Source organism: Carlito syrichta, unplaced genomic scaffold (genome assembly GCF_000164805.1).
Source record: "Carlito syrichta isolate Samal-C Ts95f unplaced genomic scaffold, Tarsius_syrichta-2.0.1 Scaffold309457, whole genome shotgun sequence".
Taxonomy (NCBI): domain Eukaryota; kingdom Metazoa; phylum Chordata; class Mammalia; order Primates; family Tarsiidae; genus Carlito; species Carlito syrichta.
In genome coordinates this window covers 129,911-146,914 of record NW_007253553.1, presented here as the reverse complement: position 1 = coordinate 146,914, position 17,004 = coordinate 129,911, and the positions used below count along the sequence as shown (strand labels likewise).

The 17,004-nt window shown below is 37.2% G+C and overlaps 1 protein-coding gene across 1 annotated transcript in view; it reads left to right on the top strand.

Moving 5' to 3' along the window:
• LOC103269695 (contactin-associated protein-like 3) overlaps positions 1 to 14,222 on the top strand; it is a 163,233-nt gene extending 149,011 nt beyond the window's left edge. Inside the window, exons 20-22 of the mRNA XM_008067259.2 lie at positions 9,650 to 9,880; positions 10,109 to 10,180; positions 14,029 to 14,222. Coding sequence (XP_008065450.2) covers positions 9,650 to 9,880; positions 10,109 to 10,180; positions 14,029 to 14,222 — 497 coding nt within the window. The remainder of the gene's footprint in view (positions 1 to 9,649; positions 9,881 to 10,108; positions 10,181 to 14,028) is intronic.
• Positions 14,223 to 17,004: the final 2,782 nt, after the last annotated feature.

Genomic DNA, 17,004 nt, shown 5'->3' with positions numbered 1-17,004 from the left:
TTCTGTGTTACTTCACTCAGGATAATGGTCCCCAATTCCATCCAAGTTGCTGCAAAAATATAATTTTCATTCTTTCTTATGTCTGAATAGTATTCCATGGTGTGTGTATGCGCGCGCATGTGTGCGCGCGCACACATTTTCATTATCTACTGTGATCACACCTCTATAATTCTGAATTCTGCTACTATAAATATTCAGGTGTTGGTGTCTTTTTTGTATAATAATCTCTCTTCCTTTGGGTAGATACCAAGTAGTGAGATTGCTGGGTCAAATGGTACATCTACTTTTAGTTCCTTGAGAAATCTACATACTGATTTCCATAGAGGTTGTGCTAATTTACAGTCCTACCTACCGTGAATAAGCATTCCTTTTTTACTGCATCCATGCCAACAACTGTTTTTTTTTTTAATTTTTTTAATAATGGTCATTCTGACTAGTGTAAGATGCTCTCACATTATGGTTTTAATTTGTATTTTCCTAATGATTAGTAATGCTGGATATTTTTTCATGTTTGCTGGCTACTTTGAGAAAGGTCTTTGAGAAAGGTCTCTTCATATCATTTGCCGACTTTTCAGTGAGGTTATTTTTTTTCTTGCTGACTTATTTGAGTTCTTTGTAGGTCCTGAATGTTAGTCCTTTGTTGGATATATTGTTTGCAAATATTTTCTCCCACTTTGTAGGTTGTCTGCTTATTTTGTTGATTACTTATTTTACTGTACAGAAACTTTTTAGTTTAATTATGTCCCATTATTTATATTTTTTCATTGCATTTGTTTTTTGGAGTCTTGGCCATAAATTATTTGCCTATGCCAATGTCCAGAAGAAGTTTCTCTAGGTTTTCTTTTAATATTTTTATGGTTTCAGGTCTGACACTTAGGTTTTTAATGCATCTTGAGTTAATTTTTGTATATGCTGATAGATCACGATCTAGTTCATTTTTCTGCATAGAGCTATCCAATTATCCCAGCACTATTTGTTGACTAGGGTGTCCTTTCACCTGTGTATGTTCTTGTCTGCTTTGTCAAAGATAAGCTGGTGTGAATATTTGGGTTTATTTCTGAATTCTCTATTCGTTCCATTGGTCCATGTATCTGCCCTTTGGCCAGCACCTGCTATTTTAGTTACTATAGTCTTGTAGTATATTGTGAAGTTAGGCAATGTGATATCTCCAGCTTTGTTCTTTTTGCTTAGGATTACTTGGCTATTTGGACTCTTTTGGTTCCATATGAATTTTAGAATTGTTGTGAAAATAATGTTGGTAATTTAACAGGCATTGTATTGACTATGTTGATTACTTTGGGTAATATGGTCATTTTAATAATCTTGATTCATCCAATCCCTGAGCATGGGATTTTTTTTTTCATTTGTTGCTTCCTCTATGATTTATCTCATCAGTGTTTTGTAGTTCTTCTTGTAGAGATCTTTCACCTCCTCTAGGTATTTTATTATTTTGAGTAGATATTGTAAATGGAATTGAGTTCTTGATTTGAATTTGATTTTTAACTTGGTCATTATTGGTGTATAGTAGTGCTACTGATTTGTGTGTGTTTATTTTGCAAACTTAGTCTTTATTGAATTCATTTATTAAGTCTAGGAATATTTTGGAGGAGTTTTTAGAATTTTATAGGTATAAGATCATATCACTGACAAAGAGAGATGGTTTGATTTCTCCTTTTCCAATTTGAATACCCTGTATTTCTTTCTCTTGCCTAATGGCTCTGACTGGGAATTTGAGTATATTAAATAGAGGTGGTGAAAGTAAAGTGGGCATCTTGTCCCAGTTCTGAGGGGGAATATTTTCAACCTTTCCTCACTCAGTATGATGTTGGCTATAAGTTTATCATATATGGCTTTTATTATTTTGAGGTTTATTCCTTTTATGCCTATTTTGTCAAGATTTTTTTTTATCATGAAGAGATGCTGGATTTTATCAAATGCTTTTTCTGCATATTAAATGGCTATATGGGACTTAGAGTCTATAATACTTTCACAGAAACAAAGAACTGAGTGATTTTTCACAGAAACAAAGAACTGAGTATCACATGTTCTTATTCATAAGCGGACCTTGAACAACTATCACAATACTATAAGAAAAGGATTGGCAGTAATGGGAAACTGCAGGGGGGCGAGGGAGGAGGAGTGGAATTGGCAGTAGTGGGAATCTGCCTGGGGGAGGGTGGCACATCTCATCAACAAAGGTATCTGCATAATTAACTTTTGTATACCTAACCCTGAATTGTACCCCACATCTTTAAAATAAAAAAATTAAAAAGTTTTAAAAAAGGTCATATCGTTTTGTTTTAATCCTGTCAATGTGATGGATCACATTTATTACTTGTTTGTGTTGAATCATCCTTGCATTCCCATTTCTACAAATTTGAAAATTTTCCTGCTTTTTTTCCTTTAAATGTGTTTTCTTGACCTTTATCTCTCTCTTCTCCTCTTTGAACTTCTATAAATTGGATATTTGCTTTTTTGCTATTGTTCCCTAAGTCCTATAAGCTTTCTTTGTTCTTTTTTTCCTTTTTCTTCCCTATTTTTAAATAACCTGTCTTTTGGTTTACAGATTACTTATTTTGGTAGTTGCCAATGCACTTATATTTCAAAACATAAAGCACATACAAAGCTCAAATGCCTTTGGACAGTGTGCAGATTTTTTTTTTTTTTTTTTTGAGTTGGAGTCTCACTCTGTTGCCCAGACTGGAGTGCCGTGGCCACTCCTGGCCACCGCAGCCTCGACCTGCTGGGCTCCGGCGATCCTTCCGCCTCAGCCTTCCGAGTAGCCGGAATTACAGGTATGCGCTACCACGCCCGGCTGATTTTTTGATTTATTGTAGAGATGAGGTCTCGCTGCCCAGGCGGGTCTCGAACCCGCGGGCTCAGGCAATCCACTCACCTCAGACTCCCAAAGGCGCGGGATTACAGGCTGAGCCACCGAGCCCGGCTTGCACTTATATTTCAGTGAACATTTTGAATGCTTGGCAGGAAGACACATACTATACTTGCCTTCACAGAACTTGCAGTATAATAGGAAATATGGACATAAAATAGTGCTCATGTCTAATATTATTATTGATCCCAATATGCTTTGGAAAAATACTTAATAATCACCTTCTCATTAATGTCCTCTTGTTCTTCCTCAACAAAATACTAGCAAATTTAACACAGCAATTTATAAAAAGTTATACTTCATAACTAAGTAGGATTTATTCCAGAAATGTAAGATTAGTGCAATAGATACAAATCAATGTAATATACTATATTAAAAGAATAAAGGACAAAAACCACACAATCACCTCAATGAACACAGAAAAAGCATCTTAAAATTTCAACTAACTTTCATAGTAGAAATATCAAATTAGGAGTAGAAGGGAATTCCCTCACAGGATGAAAAGGCATTTACAAGAAACCTGCAGCTAATATCACACTCATTGTTGAAAGACTGGAAGTCTTTCCCTAAGTTCAGAAACAAGATATGCATGTGATTTCTCTTTGCTTCTATTTTAGATTGTAGTACAGGTTTAAGCCTAGGTTGTTAAACAAGGAAAATAATTCAAAAGTATCCAGATAGAAAAGAAGAGTAAAATTTTCTCTAGTTTTAGAAGATATAATCTTATAAGAAATCTACAATAAAAGCTATTAGACCTAATAAATGAGTTCAGCAAAGTTTTGGGATAGAAGATCAATATACAAAGACTTGTTATGTTTCTGTATGAACTGAATGAAATGAAATGAACAATACAAAATACAAAAACGGAATGGACAATAAAATGTGAGTCCATTTATAATAGCATCAAAAAGAATAAAGTACATAAGAATAACTTTAACAAAGCAAGTACAAGACAGTAATTGATAACTATGGAAGATTGTTAAAAGGAATTAGGAAAGATTATATAAAATGTAGAAACATTCTGTGTTTATGAATTAGAAGATGGTAATACTCCACAAATTGATCTACAGATTCAGCATGATCACTATCAAATCCAAATGACCTTGTTTAGCAGAAGTTGACAAGTTGATTCTAAAATTCATGTGAAAGTGTAAGACCTTACAAATAACCAAAACAATCCTGAAAAGAAAGTCAAAGTTGAAAGTCTTACACCTTCTGGTTTCAAAACTTAGTGCAAAGGCACAGTAATGAAGACTGTGCATATAGGTACATGTATAGATGAATGGAAGTGAATGAGAGTCAAGAAACAAACCCACATATTTATGGTCAATTGACTTTTGACTTTGGTACAAGGACTTTCAGTGGGGGTGAAATATTTTCTCCAAGAAATGGTGCTAAACCAACTGGATATAAAAAATTATGTTAGACCTCCTACCTTATACCAGATACAAAAATTAACTCAATAAGATTGATAGATCTAAATATAGAGGCTAAAACTATGAAATTCTTTGAGCAAAGCAGATTTTGCTCAAGGTTTTTGTAACTTTGTTTTAGGCAACAGTTGCTTAGATAATGTTTCTCAAAAGCACAAGCACTCAAAGAAAAAGCAGATAAAAATTGAACTTCATCAAAAATAAAAACTTTTGTAACTCAAAGTACGCTATCAAAAAATGAAAAGAGAAGCCATAAAATGGGAAAATATTTGCAGATTATAAATTTGACAGGGACTTTTATACAGCATATATAAAGAACTCTTATAACTAAGCAATAAAAAGACAAATACAATAGTCTCACCTGATTCATGGATGTGGAATGCAGTCTAAAATCCCCAGTGGAGGCCTGAAAGCACAGCTAGTACTGAACTATACTATGAATATCTATCTATACATAGTACTATGTCTTTTCCTATACATCCTTACCCATGATAAAATTAAAATATATAACTTAGGCATAGTAAGAGATGAATAACAGTGATAAAAAAATGACAATATACTGTTCACACTTCTACAGATAGATTTGTTCTTACTGTAGATTTTTAGCAACCTCGCCATCCAATTTTTTTCTTTCCTTACCAAATCAAGAATTTTCACTTTTAAGGGAAAGCATATTCCAGCTTCTCTTTGGCATATTAGAATTTCCACTATCAATTGTGCGCTTTGGGGCTAGGTCAAAAAGGATCCTTGAACACAAGCCCTGGGATACCAGGGCAGTAGATCTGATAACCTGAAGTGACTAATGAGTAGGTATATATATAGTATGGATACACTGAACAAAGGGATGATTCTTGCCCTGGGTGTGATGGGGTTGGATGTAAATAGACATTCTCCAAAGTTATAGAAATGGCCAACACAAAAAGGCTTTCAAACTATTAGTCAACAAAGGAAATTCCAATCAAAATCACAAGGAGGTGTTACTTCACACTCAGGAGAATGACTATAATAAAAAAGATAGACAATATAACAAGTGTTATCAAGGATGTGAAAACATCGGAACTCCTGTGCACTGATGGTGGGAATGTAAAACAATGCAGCCATTGTGGAAAACAGTTTGGAAGTTAAAACTTAAATGCAGACTTATCACATGATCCAGTAATTCTACTCTTAGGTGTACACCCAAGACAACAGAAAATATAGGTCCACACAAACCACACAAAAACCAACAACAACAACAGCAAAAAAGCACACATATAAATATTACTCAGAATAGCCAAAAAGTGGGAACAACATAAATGCCCTTCAATTGTAGTACTATTTTGTCATAAAAAGTAATGAAGGATTGATACATGCTACACCATGGCTGGACCTGGAAAATAATGCTAAGTGCAAGAAGGCAAACAGAAAAGACCACATATCAGATAATTTTTTTAAACAAGAAATATCCAAATGCAAATCCATAAAAACAAAAACTATTTTAGGTTTGCAGGGACTGGGGAGAGGTGGAGATGGGAGTTACTACTAATGTGCACGCCCAGTTTCGTTTGAACAAAAGATTCTGCAATTAGATACTGGTTATGGCTTTAGAACTTTGAGAATATATTAAAAACCCACCAAGTTGCACACTTTAAAAAGAGGAATTTATGGTATGTGAATTACATCTCAATAATAAGGAAAAAATCCATTAGAGATTTGTGAAAACCCTTTCTCCTGCATATGCACCCTGGGAAAGGGAGAGAAAATGAGCTGCAATTCGACTTTTATCCTAAATGTGAATGAGGTAATCCAATAACAGGACTTGGTGGAAAAGAGAGAGAGAATTGGAAGGGCCAGGGCTCAGGACCACTGAGAGAGAACTAGGGCATCTCCAGGGGAGCCTGCTTAAGTTGATGCCACAATTTTGAATAAGGCAAACGACTGACAAGCAGCAAACCTGCAGAGTAGTAGTGTCGTGTCATGGAAAAGGCTGTTAAGAGACTGCTCACATGCAATTACAGGAAGAGTTGGCCTAATTTACTGAAGATTCATCTTCCAGTAAATACCTGCCAGGAGTGCTTGCTAAAAGGGCCTAGAGTCTCAAATCTCTCCTTGCCTTTTCGCAGGTATTAGCTGTGAGTGCCAGGGAAAATTTGGTGTGGTGGTAGAAGGGAGGAGTAATGATCAATTCACTTCATTCCAACTCTGAAAAATCAGAGCCCTCCACCCCTGAATTGTTGGAAAGACAGACTGGAAAAGTCTGTCTGTCTAGTAGTCATTTTCTTATTCTGGCATTCATTTAGAATAAAGGGAGTTCACTCTGTTTGATCAACTCCAAAATAAGCATTCACATTCAATCTAGCTGCTTTTGATCATTAACATGTTTCACATGCATCTATGTAGTAACAGATAGTGATAGTTCATTCATCTTCATTGCTACATAGTTTTTTGTTGTATGAATATACCTCCATTTGTTTACTCATTTTCATTTTGATGGGCAGTTGGATCACTTCCTGTTTTAGGCTGTTAATCTTTTGTATTTACTTTATGGTTGTTGTTATGTCCCCATAATTTTTTAATCAGTTACTCATGAAATTAAAATATGCATCCTTGATTTATTACATACCACTTAAAATACTCTTCCCAAAGTATGTAAAAGTCTTAAAATATTTCCATTATACTTCCTTTTTCACCCTTCTTGCTATGTTATGTATTTTGCTTTAATATATTATATTTTCCACAAAGCATTATTATTGCTGTTGTACACTCTTCCCAAAGTATGTAAAAGCCTTAAAATATTTCCATTATACTTCCTTTTTCACCCTTCTTGCTAAGTTATGTATTTTGCTTTAATATATTATATTTTCCACAAAGCATTATTATCGCTGTTGTTTTGAGCAATCAATATTCTCGTTGATTTAACCATGCATTTATATTCTCTGATGCTCTTTATTGATTCCTACAAGCCCATGAAACCCTCACTCTTGTTTCTTGGTATTTGGTTACTTACTAATGAGAGCCTCGGGGAATCTTGAAAATGTTCCATCTGAGTGTTCTGGTGTTTACTGCCAATGTGTTTTAGAAACACTACTTATGGAGGATAGCAGAGAGCACTTGCCCATGCTTTTAGTTCTTTGGTACTTCCTTTTCATTTCAGACCTTGTGTTACACATGCTTGTTCTCCACAAGAGCAGAAACCACCCTACATGTTGAAATATATTATTTACATAATGCATTTTAAGGGCAACAATACCCAATACCTGAGACAGTGAAGAATATCTGTGTCCTAAATTGCTGGAAATGTGATTGTGTTCTCAAGATTTCCTAACATAGAAATCTTCTAAGATAAAGAAAGATTAAATTTGTTTTTATTGAGTGATTTGAGCTTCTACTCAAAATCTTCATGGTCATGCTCAAACCACATTTCCAGTCCCCTTCTTGCCTAGTGTGAAACTACTCCAAGTCTTATTACTTCCTGTTAGTATAACTGTGTCCTCAAGATAGGACTTGATCACCTAGGCACTTAATAAAACTCAGTGGCATAAGATGGCTGTCAACTTTGGAAGTGCATTTTAGCTTGACCCAGTGCTGGTAATCTTTTATGACCAGGTGGGTACCTATCAAATTACACTTCAAGACATTTTAAAAATGGTTTCAATAGCCAAACTATTAAGAAAGGTGACTTGTATGATGATGGGACATATTTATTCTCTTATAACATGCATTGTGTGCATCCTATGTGACAGACACTGAGCTAAAGGGTAGGGTGACAGGAGACTGGCACACAGACTGCCCAAAAGGCACTTTCCAGGTGTGATGTGAAAGAGCCAGGGAATCCAAAGGGAGAGACTGTCTGTACCTGATGCACTGGGTGAGGTTGGCTGCAGAGTGGTTAAAGTCCCTTTAGATGCCTCCATTCAAAGTCCCACTAGTTAGCTCTAACTGCAACGGCAAGCCATCAAATTCCTGCTCCAAATCCTCGCTGTCTTATATGTTTATGACAATACCCTTTTATTTTTCACAGTTTTTAGCACATAGTTCAAATCCTATCAAAATTATTGATTGGTAATTATGGTATATTGTCAAGAATTGAAGATAAAAGGGAAGTGCCCCTCCAAAACTCAAATTTGAAGGACATTAAGATTGTCCTCTGAGAGTGTAACTACATCATCACAACAGAATAGACCAGAGCTGAGATTCTCAGTGTGAAATTACCAGTTGGTTATGAAGTCAATAAAATACACTCATAGAAAGAATGCACACACACACTATGGTAAGGTACAAGCATTCATAAAAGTAGAAATAGTATAATGATCCCCACTTACCTGTCTCAGTGTGGGCAATTATGAACACATCCAGAAAATATTAGCCGAACAAAAGGAAGAATATCTTGTTGAGAAAGGAGTTGAATAAAACAGACCCCCTAAATTCTAGTGCCTCCACTTGAGCAAACTTAGTTTACTATAATCTCATGTTACTAACTTCTGAATTTTAGCCTTTTCAGCTATAAAATAGGAATAAAAACACTCATTACTTTATTCTGTGGGGATTAAAGTATAACCCATGTAAATCTCTTTGTGCAATGTCCAGCAGAAGTCATTTGGTAAATTTTTGATAGCTATCTTCTGGCTGTGAAAAAAAGGAGTCAACAGGCCCACTTACCCATGGGGAATCGGGGAGGGTGTTTGTCAGCACATGTCAAGCATTCTTATCAGATTGGCATGGTTCCTTCTGCTGATACAGGATGCTTCTCTACCTGACACATTTGAACATTCATGGGCTACAAATAACTCCCCTTGTTCAGGTGTTACGTCCTTTGGCCAAATGGAGATGCGGGACATAGCCATTGCTGAGACTGGCATATTGACGTTCTGGACTTCTGCATCAATCTCTGCTCTTCTTAGGTCTTGTAAAAAACGTTTGTAAGCTTAAGGTGTATGAAGATAGGGGCCTGGACGGAAAAGGCAAACCGTGATTTATGGAAAAGGGACAGATCACCATTACAAAGGGGAGGAAGCAAAGTGGGCCCTCTTGGCTTTACCACCTAAATTACTGGCTACATATCCTGTCGGACATGCATTGTAATGATCATTTGGAATATAAACTGCAAAATTTGTTTGTACTGCATGACTGCATTCATGGAAGCCTTTGTGAATTGGCCAAAGTTAGCACCCTGCCTGTCTTGATCAAGGCCACAGGTCAGGGCTCTGGCTTTTTCCTCAAGCACGGAAGGACAAAAGGATTCCGAACGAGTTCGAGCTGGTCGCTGCCGTACAGTTGCGGGGGTGTTCCTGCGTACCTGTCCTGTCCCCGGCGCCCTAACGGTGTGTCTCGCTTCCTTTGCCCGCAGAGACCTCCGGCGCGGACCCCGACACGCGGCGGGCAGCGGCGCGCGGCTTCACCGGCTGCCTCTCGGCAGTGCGCTTCAGCCGCGCAGCTCCCCTGAAGGCAGCGCTGCGCCCCAGCCGCCCTGCGGTGGTCACCGTCCGCGGCCACGTGGTCGCCGCGTCCAGCTGTGCGACGGGGGCTGGGTCTGGCTCCCTGGCTCAGGAACTGGCTCCCCGCCTCGTGGGGGGTGCAGGTGCGTGGACTCTCCGACTGCGGTTGCACTCGCCGCCCGCGGTCTTTCACTCCGCCCGCTGGCCAGGCCTCCCAAGTCATGTTTGCCCTTTCACCTGCGGATGCTCTTGGCCTTTTCCCTTGCCTGTGTCCTTCGTTTCGTGACTATCTGTACTGTTGCGGCTGTCTTTTTCTTTCAGTGCATGTGACCTCCTTTCCACTCGCTCCTTTCTCGTTTTTCCTCCTGTAGGACGTTCTGGACCAACAGATGAGGGCCAGCCCTTAGTTAATGCAGACACAAGGGACTCTGCGGTCATCGGAGGTAACGGGCCGTGCTAGCATAATCTGAAAAGTGTCAGAATCCACGCTGATTAGCAAGGTCAATGGCAGGCCATATGCGTTCCTGATGTTCCATATCTTTTGACCAAATTCATCTCTGGGGACACTCAGTAGAAGGAACTGATGGTTCCTCCGAAATGCATCTTTTAAAGAATAGTTGCCAAACGATCTAGTATTGAGAGGTTTCATCTGAAAATAGCCATGATAATCCTCAATAGATTATATGTTTAAAAAATGAAAGCACATCTTCATGGCTCCTTTCACAAGCCACTGAGTCTGCACATAGTTTTATAAAATGCAATGAAAGCTTCACTTTTATTCTTATTTTTAAATGTTTTGAGTTAATGGACACAGAGGTCCATGACTATTTTGAATTTAAGAAAAAAGCAAATGCATCTTAAATATCTTCTTGACAATATAAACAGTATGTTGCCTGGAGAGCAGAATTTATCCAGGTCTGACTCAAAAAGTGAACATGCAATACTTCCTTCTTATCATTCAAGGAGTGTTTTAATTCTTTTGATTTGATTATTGAAATATGAATCACTTGTGAACTCTGCTTAGTAAGTAGGAAGTAAGCTGTTCAGGTTCATTGCCACTCCAAATAAGGCAATCACTCATGGAGCCAGTGATGCCACTTGATGTCTTGTGCTCATCTGGGCTGTTCACCTGCTCAGGTCAGGTCCATTCATCTCATCTGTATTCATCCAGACACCAGAGACGTGGAAAAGTTTGCATAAATTTTAACGTTCTGACCGAAGCTCTGTAAAAATGTTGGCACTTCCATTCCTATCTCAACTACTTTTGTTTTTGAAATGAATTAGTTATAAGTATATATTTAATAAGAGCTCCATTTTACAAGTTCAAGAACAAACAAAAAGCATAAATATTACTTATAATGCATATCTAAAAGGAATACTTTTGTATTCGAATTTAAATTAAACAATCCTAAACATTTATAATGGGAAAAATGTAACTGCAAAAATTAATATAGTCAATATTTTCAAAATAGTAATCCAAGTCAAAATTATAGTTGGTCCCCTTTTATTAGAAAGAACTAAGATAATAGTCAAATTGATAAGTACAAAAGGACTGGCCTTATGGCTTTATTACTTTTGGCTAAATATCGTTGGCTGGGATTTACAAACTAAGTTGTACCAGTGTTATTCTCCTGAGAAATTCTCCTTGGCTCCTGATAGATGGGATGGAGGATCAGAGTACAGATGGTCTCAGAAACAAGACAAGATGAGCTTACCAGTCCCTGCAGTCACCTGTATCTGCCTTTGGTCTGTGCATGGCTGGTGGTTGATCGGTTATGCAGCTACTGAGTGTGCTAATCCTCAATGTGTTGCTCCATATTGAATTCTCACCCTTTTGTCTAATTGATCACAGACTACACCTGCATGTAAAATACGTGATCCATTTAAAGAATTATCTCAATAGCTGGATTTTTCTGTGTTCTGCATTTTACACTATCATTTTCTACTTTTGCAGACAAATGAAACAATAGGAGAGGAGAAATAGCCTAAAAAATAGTCAAACCTGGTATACCAAAGCTCACAGAGGGTGTTCTACTGAGGGACACATATTGTGGATGGGTAGATAAACAGAGAGAAGTATAGATAGACTAAGAGCAGACATGAACACTTATCAAAACCATATTTACAGTGAGATTGCTGATGGGAAGATCATGGAATGCATCAGACACATTATTCAAATAATCCATCTTTTCAGATAGTAGGTGAAGATAGGAGTTATTTTGAAATCCCATCAAACAAGCCAGAGTTAAAAGCAACTGATCACATACATAAATGTCTGTATGTGTTGGGTGGGTCAGTGTATTGGTGACAGTAATTTTTATCATCAAGTGGCCTGGTCACTTACTGAGATTTGTCAGTCATTGGCTTTGTAGTTAGATATGATAGTTCTCTTTAAAACAAAGTCCTATCACTAAACATAAAAATAACTAAAGCAGCTCTACTGTTCGTTATCAAATGAGATGCAAAATATTTAGAAAATGATGAATATCTATAAATATTCATAAAATAATGAATATGCTCCCTCCTCTTAGCCATATGCTCTGGAATCCCTATAACCAGTGACACCTAACAAAGCTTTGAGTTTGGTTGGCTCTGTTACAGTTGTTTATGTCCATCCCAGAGTATAGTGTAGAACCCTCATTTTACAATTCAAATTTTATTCACAGAACTAGACAGGCAGTAACGTGTTATCTAATATTTGCTAATATTAACTAATGCCTGTGCCAGTCATCTTAAAAGCATACAAAGTAGTGAATGCTTCTTTTTACATATTCAGTGTAGATTTGATGGTCATTCTTCACTAATATGACAGTCTGAGTAAACCTTTCTTTTGCATATCCTGGTGGTTCTCAACCTTTGCAGCACACTAAGATCATCTGAGGAGCTTTCAAAAAAATACTGGCTGGGCATGGTGGCTCAGCCTGTAATCCCAGCACTTTAGGAAGTCGAGGCAAGAGGATTGCCTGAGCCCGGGCAACTTGGGCTACAATAAATCACAAAAACTAACCGGACATGATGGCCTGTGTCTGTAGTTCTAGCTACTTGGAAGGCTGAGGCAGAAAGTTCGCTTAGGCCCAGCAGTTTGAGGCTCCAGTGGCCATGAGCGTGCCACTGCACTCTATCCTGGGTGACAAAATGTGAGACTACCCCCAACTCAAAAAAAAAAAAAAATACTGATATCCAGGCCTTCCACCCAAAGATTCTGAATTTATAGCCATGGTCGAGAACCACTGGCATAGTTAATGTTTTCAATATTTAAAACATTTCATCAGGAAATTTTAAATAATCAATTTTCTATAGAACTAAATGTTATTTCTATAATTTTTAATAATATGGAAATTGATTATATATTACTGCATGACACATTATCATACACTAAACAGCTTAACACAGCCCACATTTATCATCTTTCAGCTTTGATGTGTCAAGAGTTTGGACATAGCCCATTTGAGTGTCAGCCAGAGCTGAGGTTTCTTCTGGAGCTTCCACTGGGGAAGAATCGACTTCCTTGTTCACATGGCTATTGGCAGCAATTTGTGTCTTGCAGTAGGACTTTGGAGAGTGTCTGGGTTTTGCTGGCTGCTGTATAGTCTGCCTTCTGCACCCAGAGGTGCCCACAGGTCTTTGCCATGTGGGATTTCCAAACATGGCCTGCACCCTCCCAGCCACAGAGACAGACTCAATCAAGACAGTTACTTTGATCTTATGTAACATAAGCACCTCATCATGCATACTTAATCAGGTGCAGATTAGTTGTGCTGTCCCAGGCCCCACCCACAGCAAAGGGAAGGGGTCACACAAGGGCATGAACTCAGGAGGCAGCATCACTTAAGAGTCTGTTGGTCTCATAGGACCTACATATGTATACAGATTACATTACTGCAATTTGACAATATATAGCATCCAAGTAAAAATTTCATGAAAACACTTATACAAGAACATTTAATTACTCTAGATTGGCTGTGTACTCTATACTTTTAAAATAATTAAAATTTAATTGATCATTAACATGAAGTGTGAACATGGCTTAAGAAGTCACATTGTGTTGTGTTTTGGCAGATAAGTATGGTGGCATTACTGAAATCCGATTTATGATCATGCTTTTAAAATAAAGGCACACGACAACTGTATGTAGGGATTTAGAAGTGAACTTAATGTTATATAATATTACGTGACATTAAAATTTATGATGAGATACATATGATTAAAATCATGCTAGGAGAGATTATGGTTAGGTTGGCATTTACTATTTATATTCTGATTTGTATTTTTCTTTCTTTTCTCTCACTAGGTGTGATAGCAGTTGTGATACTTATCTTGCTCTGCGTCACCACCATAGCTATACGCATTTATCAACAGAGGTGGTTTTATAAAAAAAAAGAGTCAAATATCTCAAAAAATGGAGACAATGCTGAGATTGCTCTGAAAAGTGTGATCAATATGCAGAATACAGTAAATGAAAGTCAGAAGGAGTATTTCTTCTGATAGGCAGCTGTGGTTTAATGTGACTTTCTCGCTAAGCCAGGGGTTCTCTGTGGATGAAAACCCTGTTCTTGTTCTCCTAGTCCAGGCAGCTGAGTGTGCAGCACCTTCAACTTGTCCATGGCAAGCCTCAGACATGATGCCAGGAGGCTCAGCTCAGGGCCCCCTTTGTGATCTGTTTATGTAGCAATGACTTAGGTGTGGTCATCACTCACTGCTAGGCACTTTCTGACTGTTCTGACTTGATCTTCTAAAATTAAAATGTGCTCTGCATATTTTTAAATGTGAACATGGATTTGAGCTGTGGCCCTACTCGCTTAAAAATGTGACACCAAAGTTTGTAAAATTCAAAACTGGGCTCTAGTGTTTTCTGTTGCTTGGAAACCCACGTTGTGGTCCCTTTCTGGATCACCTGCTGATATTTGTAGAAGAGGACATGCTTCTCAAATGGCTTTCAGATGGGTTTCCATCTCCCTGTATACCAGAGCCCAATAACCAAAAATACATTAGATATCTGGGGGAAAAATTTTAATCTGTCTTTTAAATCAGTCTGTATACATGTTAATGATTAAATAAGTATTGAATGTCAGCAATGAAATTGTAGTATTGGATTCAGTCATGGAAAAAAAAATGCCTAGGTAATAAAATGTGTAGAGGATTACAATATGTGATTATTTGCATAATTTTCTTTGTAATTATAATAACGATCTCACAAAACTGCAATTTCTTTTTTTTTTTTTTTGAGTTGGAGTCTCACTCTGTCACCCAGACTGGAGTGCAGTGGCACGCTCCCGGCCACTGCAGCCTCGCCCTGCTGGGCTCTGGCAATTCTTCCGCCTCAGCCTTCCAAGTGGCCAGAACTACAGGTGTGTGCTACCATGCCCGGCTAATTTTTGATTATTGTAGAGATGAGGTCCTACCCAGGCGGATCTCAAACCCACAGGCTCAGACAATCCACTCGCCTCTGCCTCCTAAACTGCTGGGATTACAGGCTGAGTCACCGAGCCCGGCCTGCAATTTCTAACTAAACTTGTGCTCAGATACAGACACTACACTTGATACTTGCAAATGTGTCCCTTCTTATATATCTAAATGAAGCATAATCCTAAATTTATGTCCCTTAAATATGGGGCCATTAGGTTAGTTTTTCTTTGTAGTCCTGGGAATCTTTTTTACTAAAGGTTGTCACAACAATTTTATATCATCTGATTATATTTTTATTTATTAGGGGATAAGTTACATTTTGAATCAAAACTCTTCATTTCCCTTTCTAAATTTTGAAGTGACTTAGGCAAATATTTTCCTCCCTGAGTTACCATTTCATCTAGTTACTTTTTGGAATATCAGCGAAGGATGCTTATGCTCAGGAAAGATGCAGGCCATAGGATCTGAACTAAACTTGCCATTCTAGTTAACGATTCTTGGATTTTGGGTCAGTTTCCAACGGAACATCCAAAATGCACAAACTCATTTCATATTAGGGTATATTTGTATACTAGGAGAGCAAAGATTCTATAATTACTGCAATTGTTCCTGTGACTACTTTTGTGGTAATTGTCATTAGATAGTTGCATGAAGCCACCATTTGCATTCAACAACAAGTAGGTGCCATGTCCTTTATATACCACCTGCTGGTTGGCCAGGTATAATTAGATTACTTGCTTTGTTCACCACAGAACATCTTGTACTATATACATTTAACCTTGGTATCACCTTTAAGTATACACTTATTTTACAGCATTCTTTCTAAAGAATGGAAAAAGATATCCTCTTAATGAAGCATCTTCTCAATAAACTATCTTATGGTTTTATATTAGTTTTGTATGAAATGTAACAAATTACTACAAATATAGAGGTGTAATATCATACACATCCATTCTCTAACAGTTTTCATGGGTCAGGAGCAGGGCATGGGTTCACTGGGAGGCTGTGATCATAGGAGCCACTTTAAATTTCACCCTCCATAGTACATCTATATTGACGTTTCTTTAAATGAATGCAGAAGGATTTTAAGGAATACAATAGTTATATATGAAAGCCCTTCTTTGGTGAATGATGTACATACTCTCCCTTCAAGGACCCATGCAGGTTCAAGAAGGATTTAACATAAAAATGGTAGGCTCAACTTAATGCATAGCACATTAAGAAATCACTACAACTTTAACAAGTAATCATCTTATATTCCAAAAGAATTCATCACTTTGGTAGCTCCAGTTTTACAGATGTATAGATAATTACACTGCTCACTGATCTCTGCTACTGAAAACAAAATAGTTGCACCAAATTGTAGTACTCTTACTGATTTGTAAACTTTGCCTACTTATTTGTTAATAAAATAACATTTTTGAATTAAATTAGATGTTTTAAAGAAAACTGAATAACATTTAATGTATGAAATTATATTGTTTTTCCCTAAAATATTAGAAAATGTGCATCTACTTACATTCTGTAATGATGTGTATATTACTTTGTCTCTACTATATATAAATAACTGTTTAGCATTTTTCATGATGTCACTTAAATGATCAAACATAATGTGAAGGAAAAAAGTAGATAAATATTTACTGATTATTGCAAGTTAAAATACCTATGAGTGTATGGATTTAAACCATTTGTACAGAACAATAATTTAACAATTAGTAAAGTACCTTTTGATTATTTATCATATACTCAGAGCATGATTTCATCCCAGAGATCTGGGTTACTAAACACAAATTAAATGTACAGATTCCAGTTGCAAATAGCAGGCTTCTGTGAAATAAGGACACTAATTTACCAACTTGGA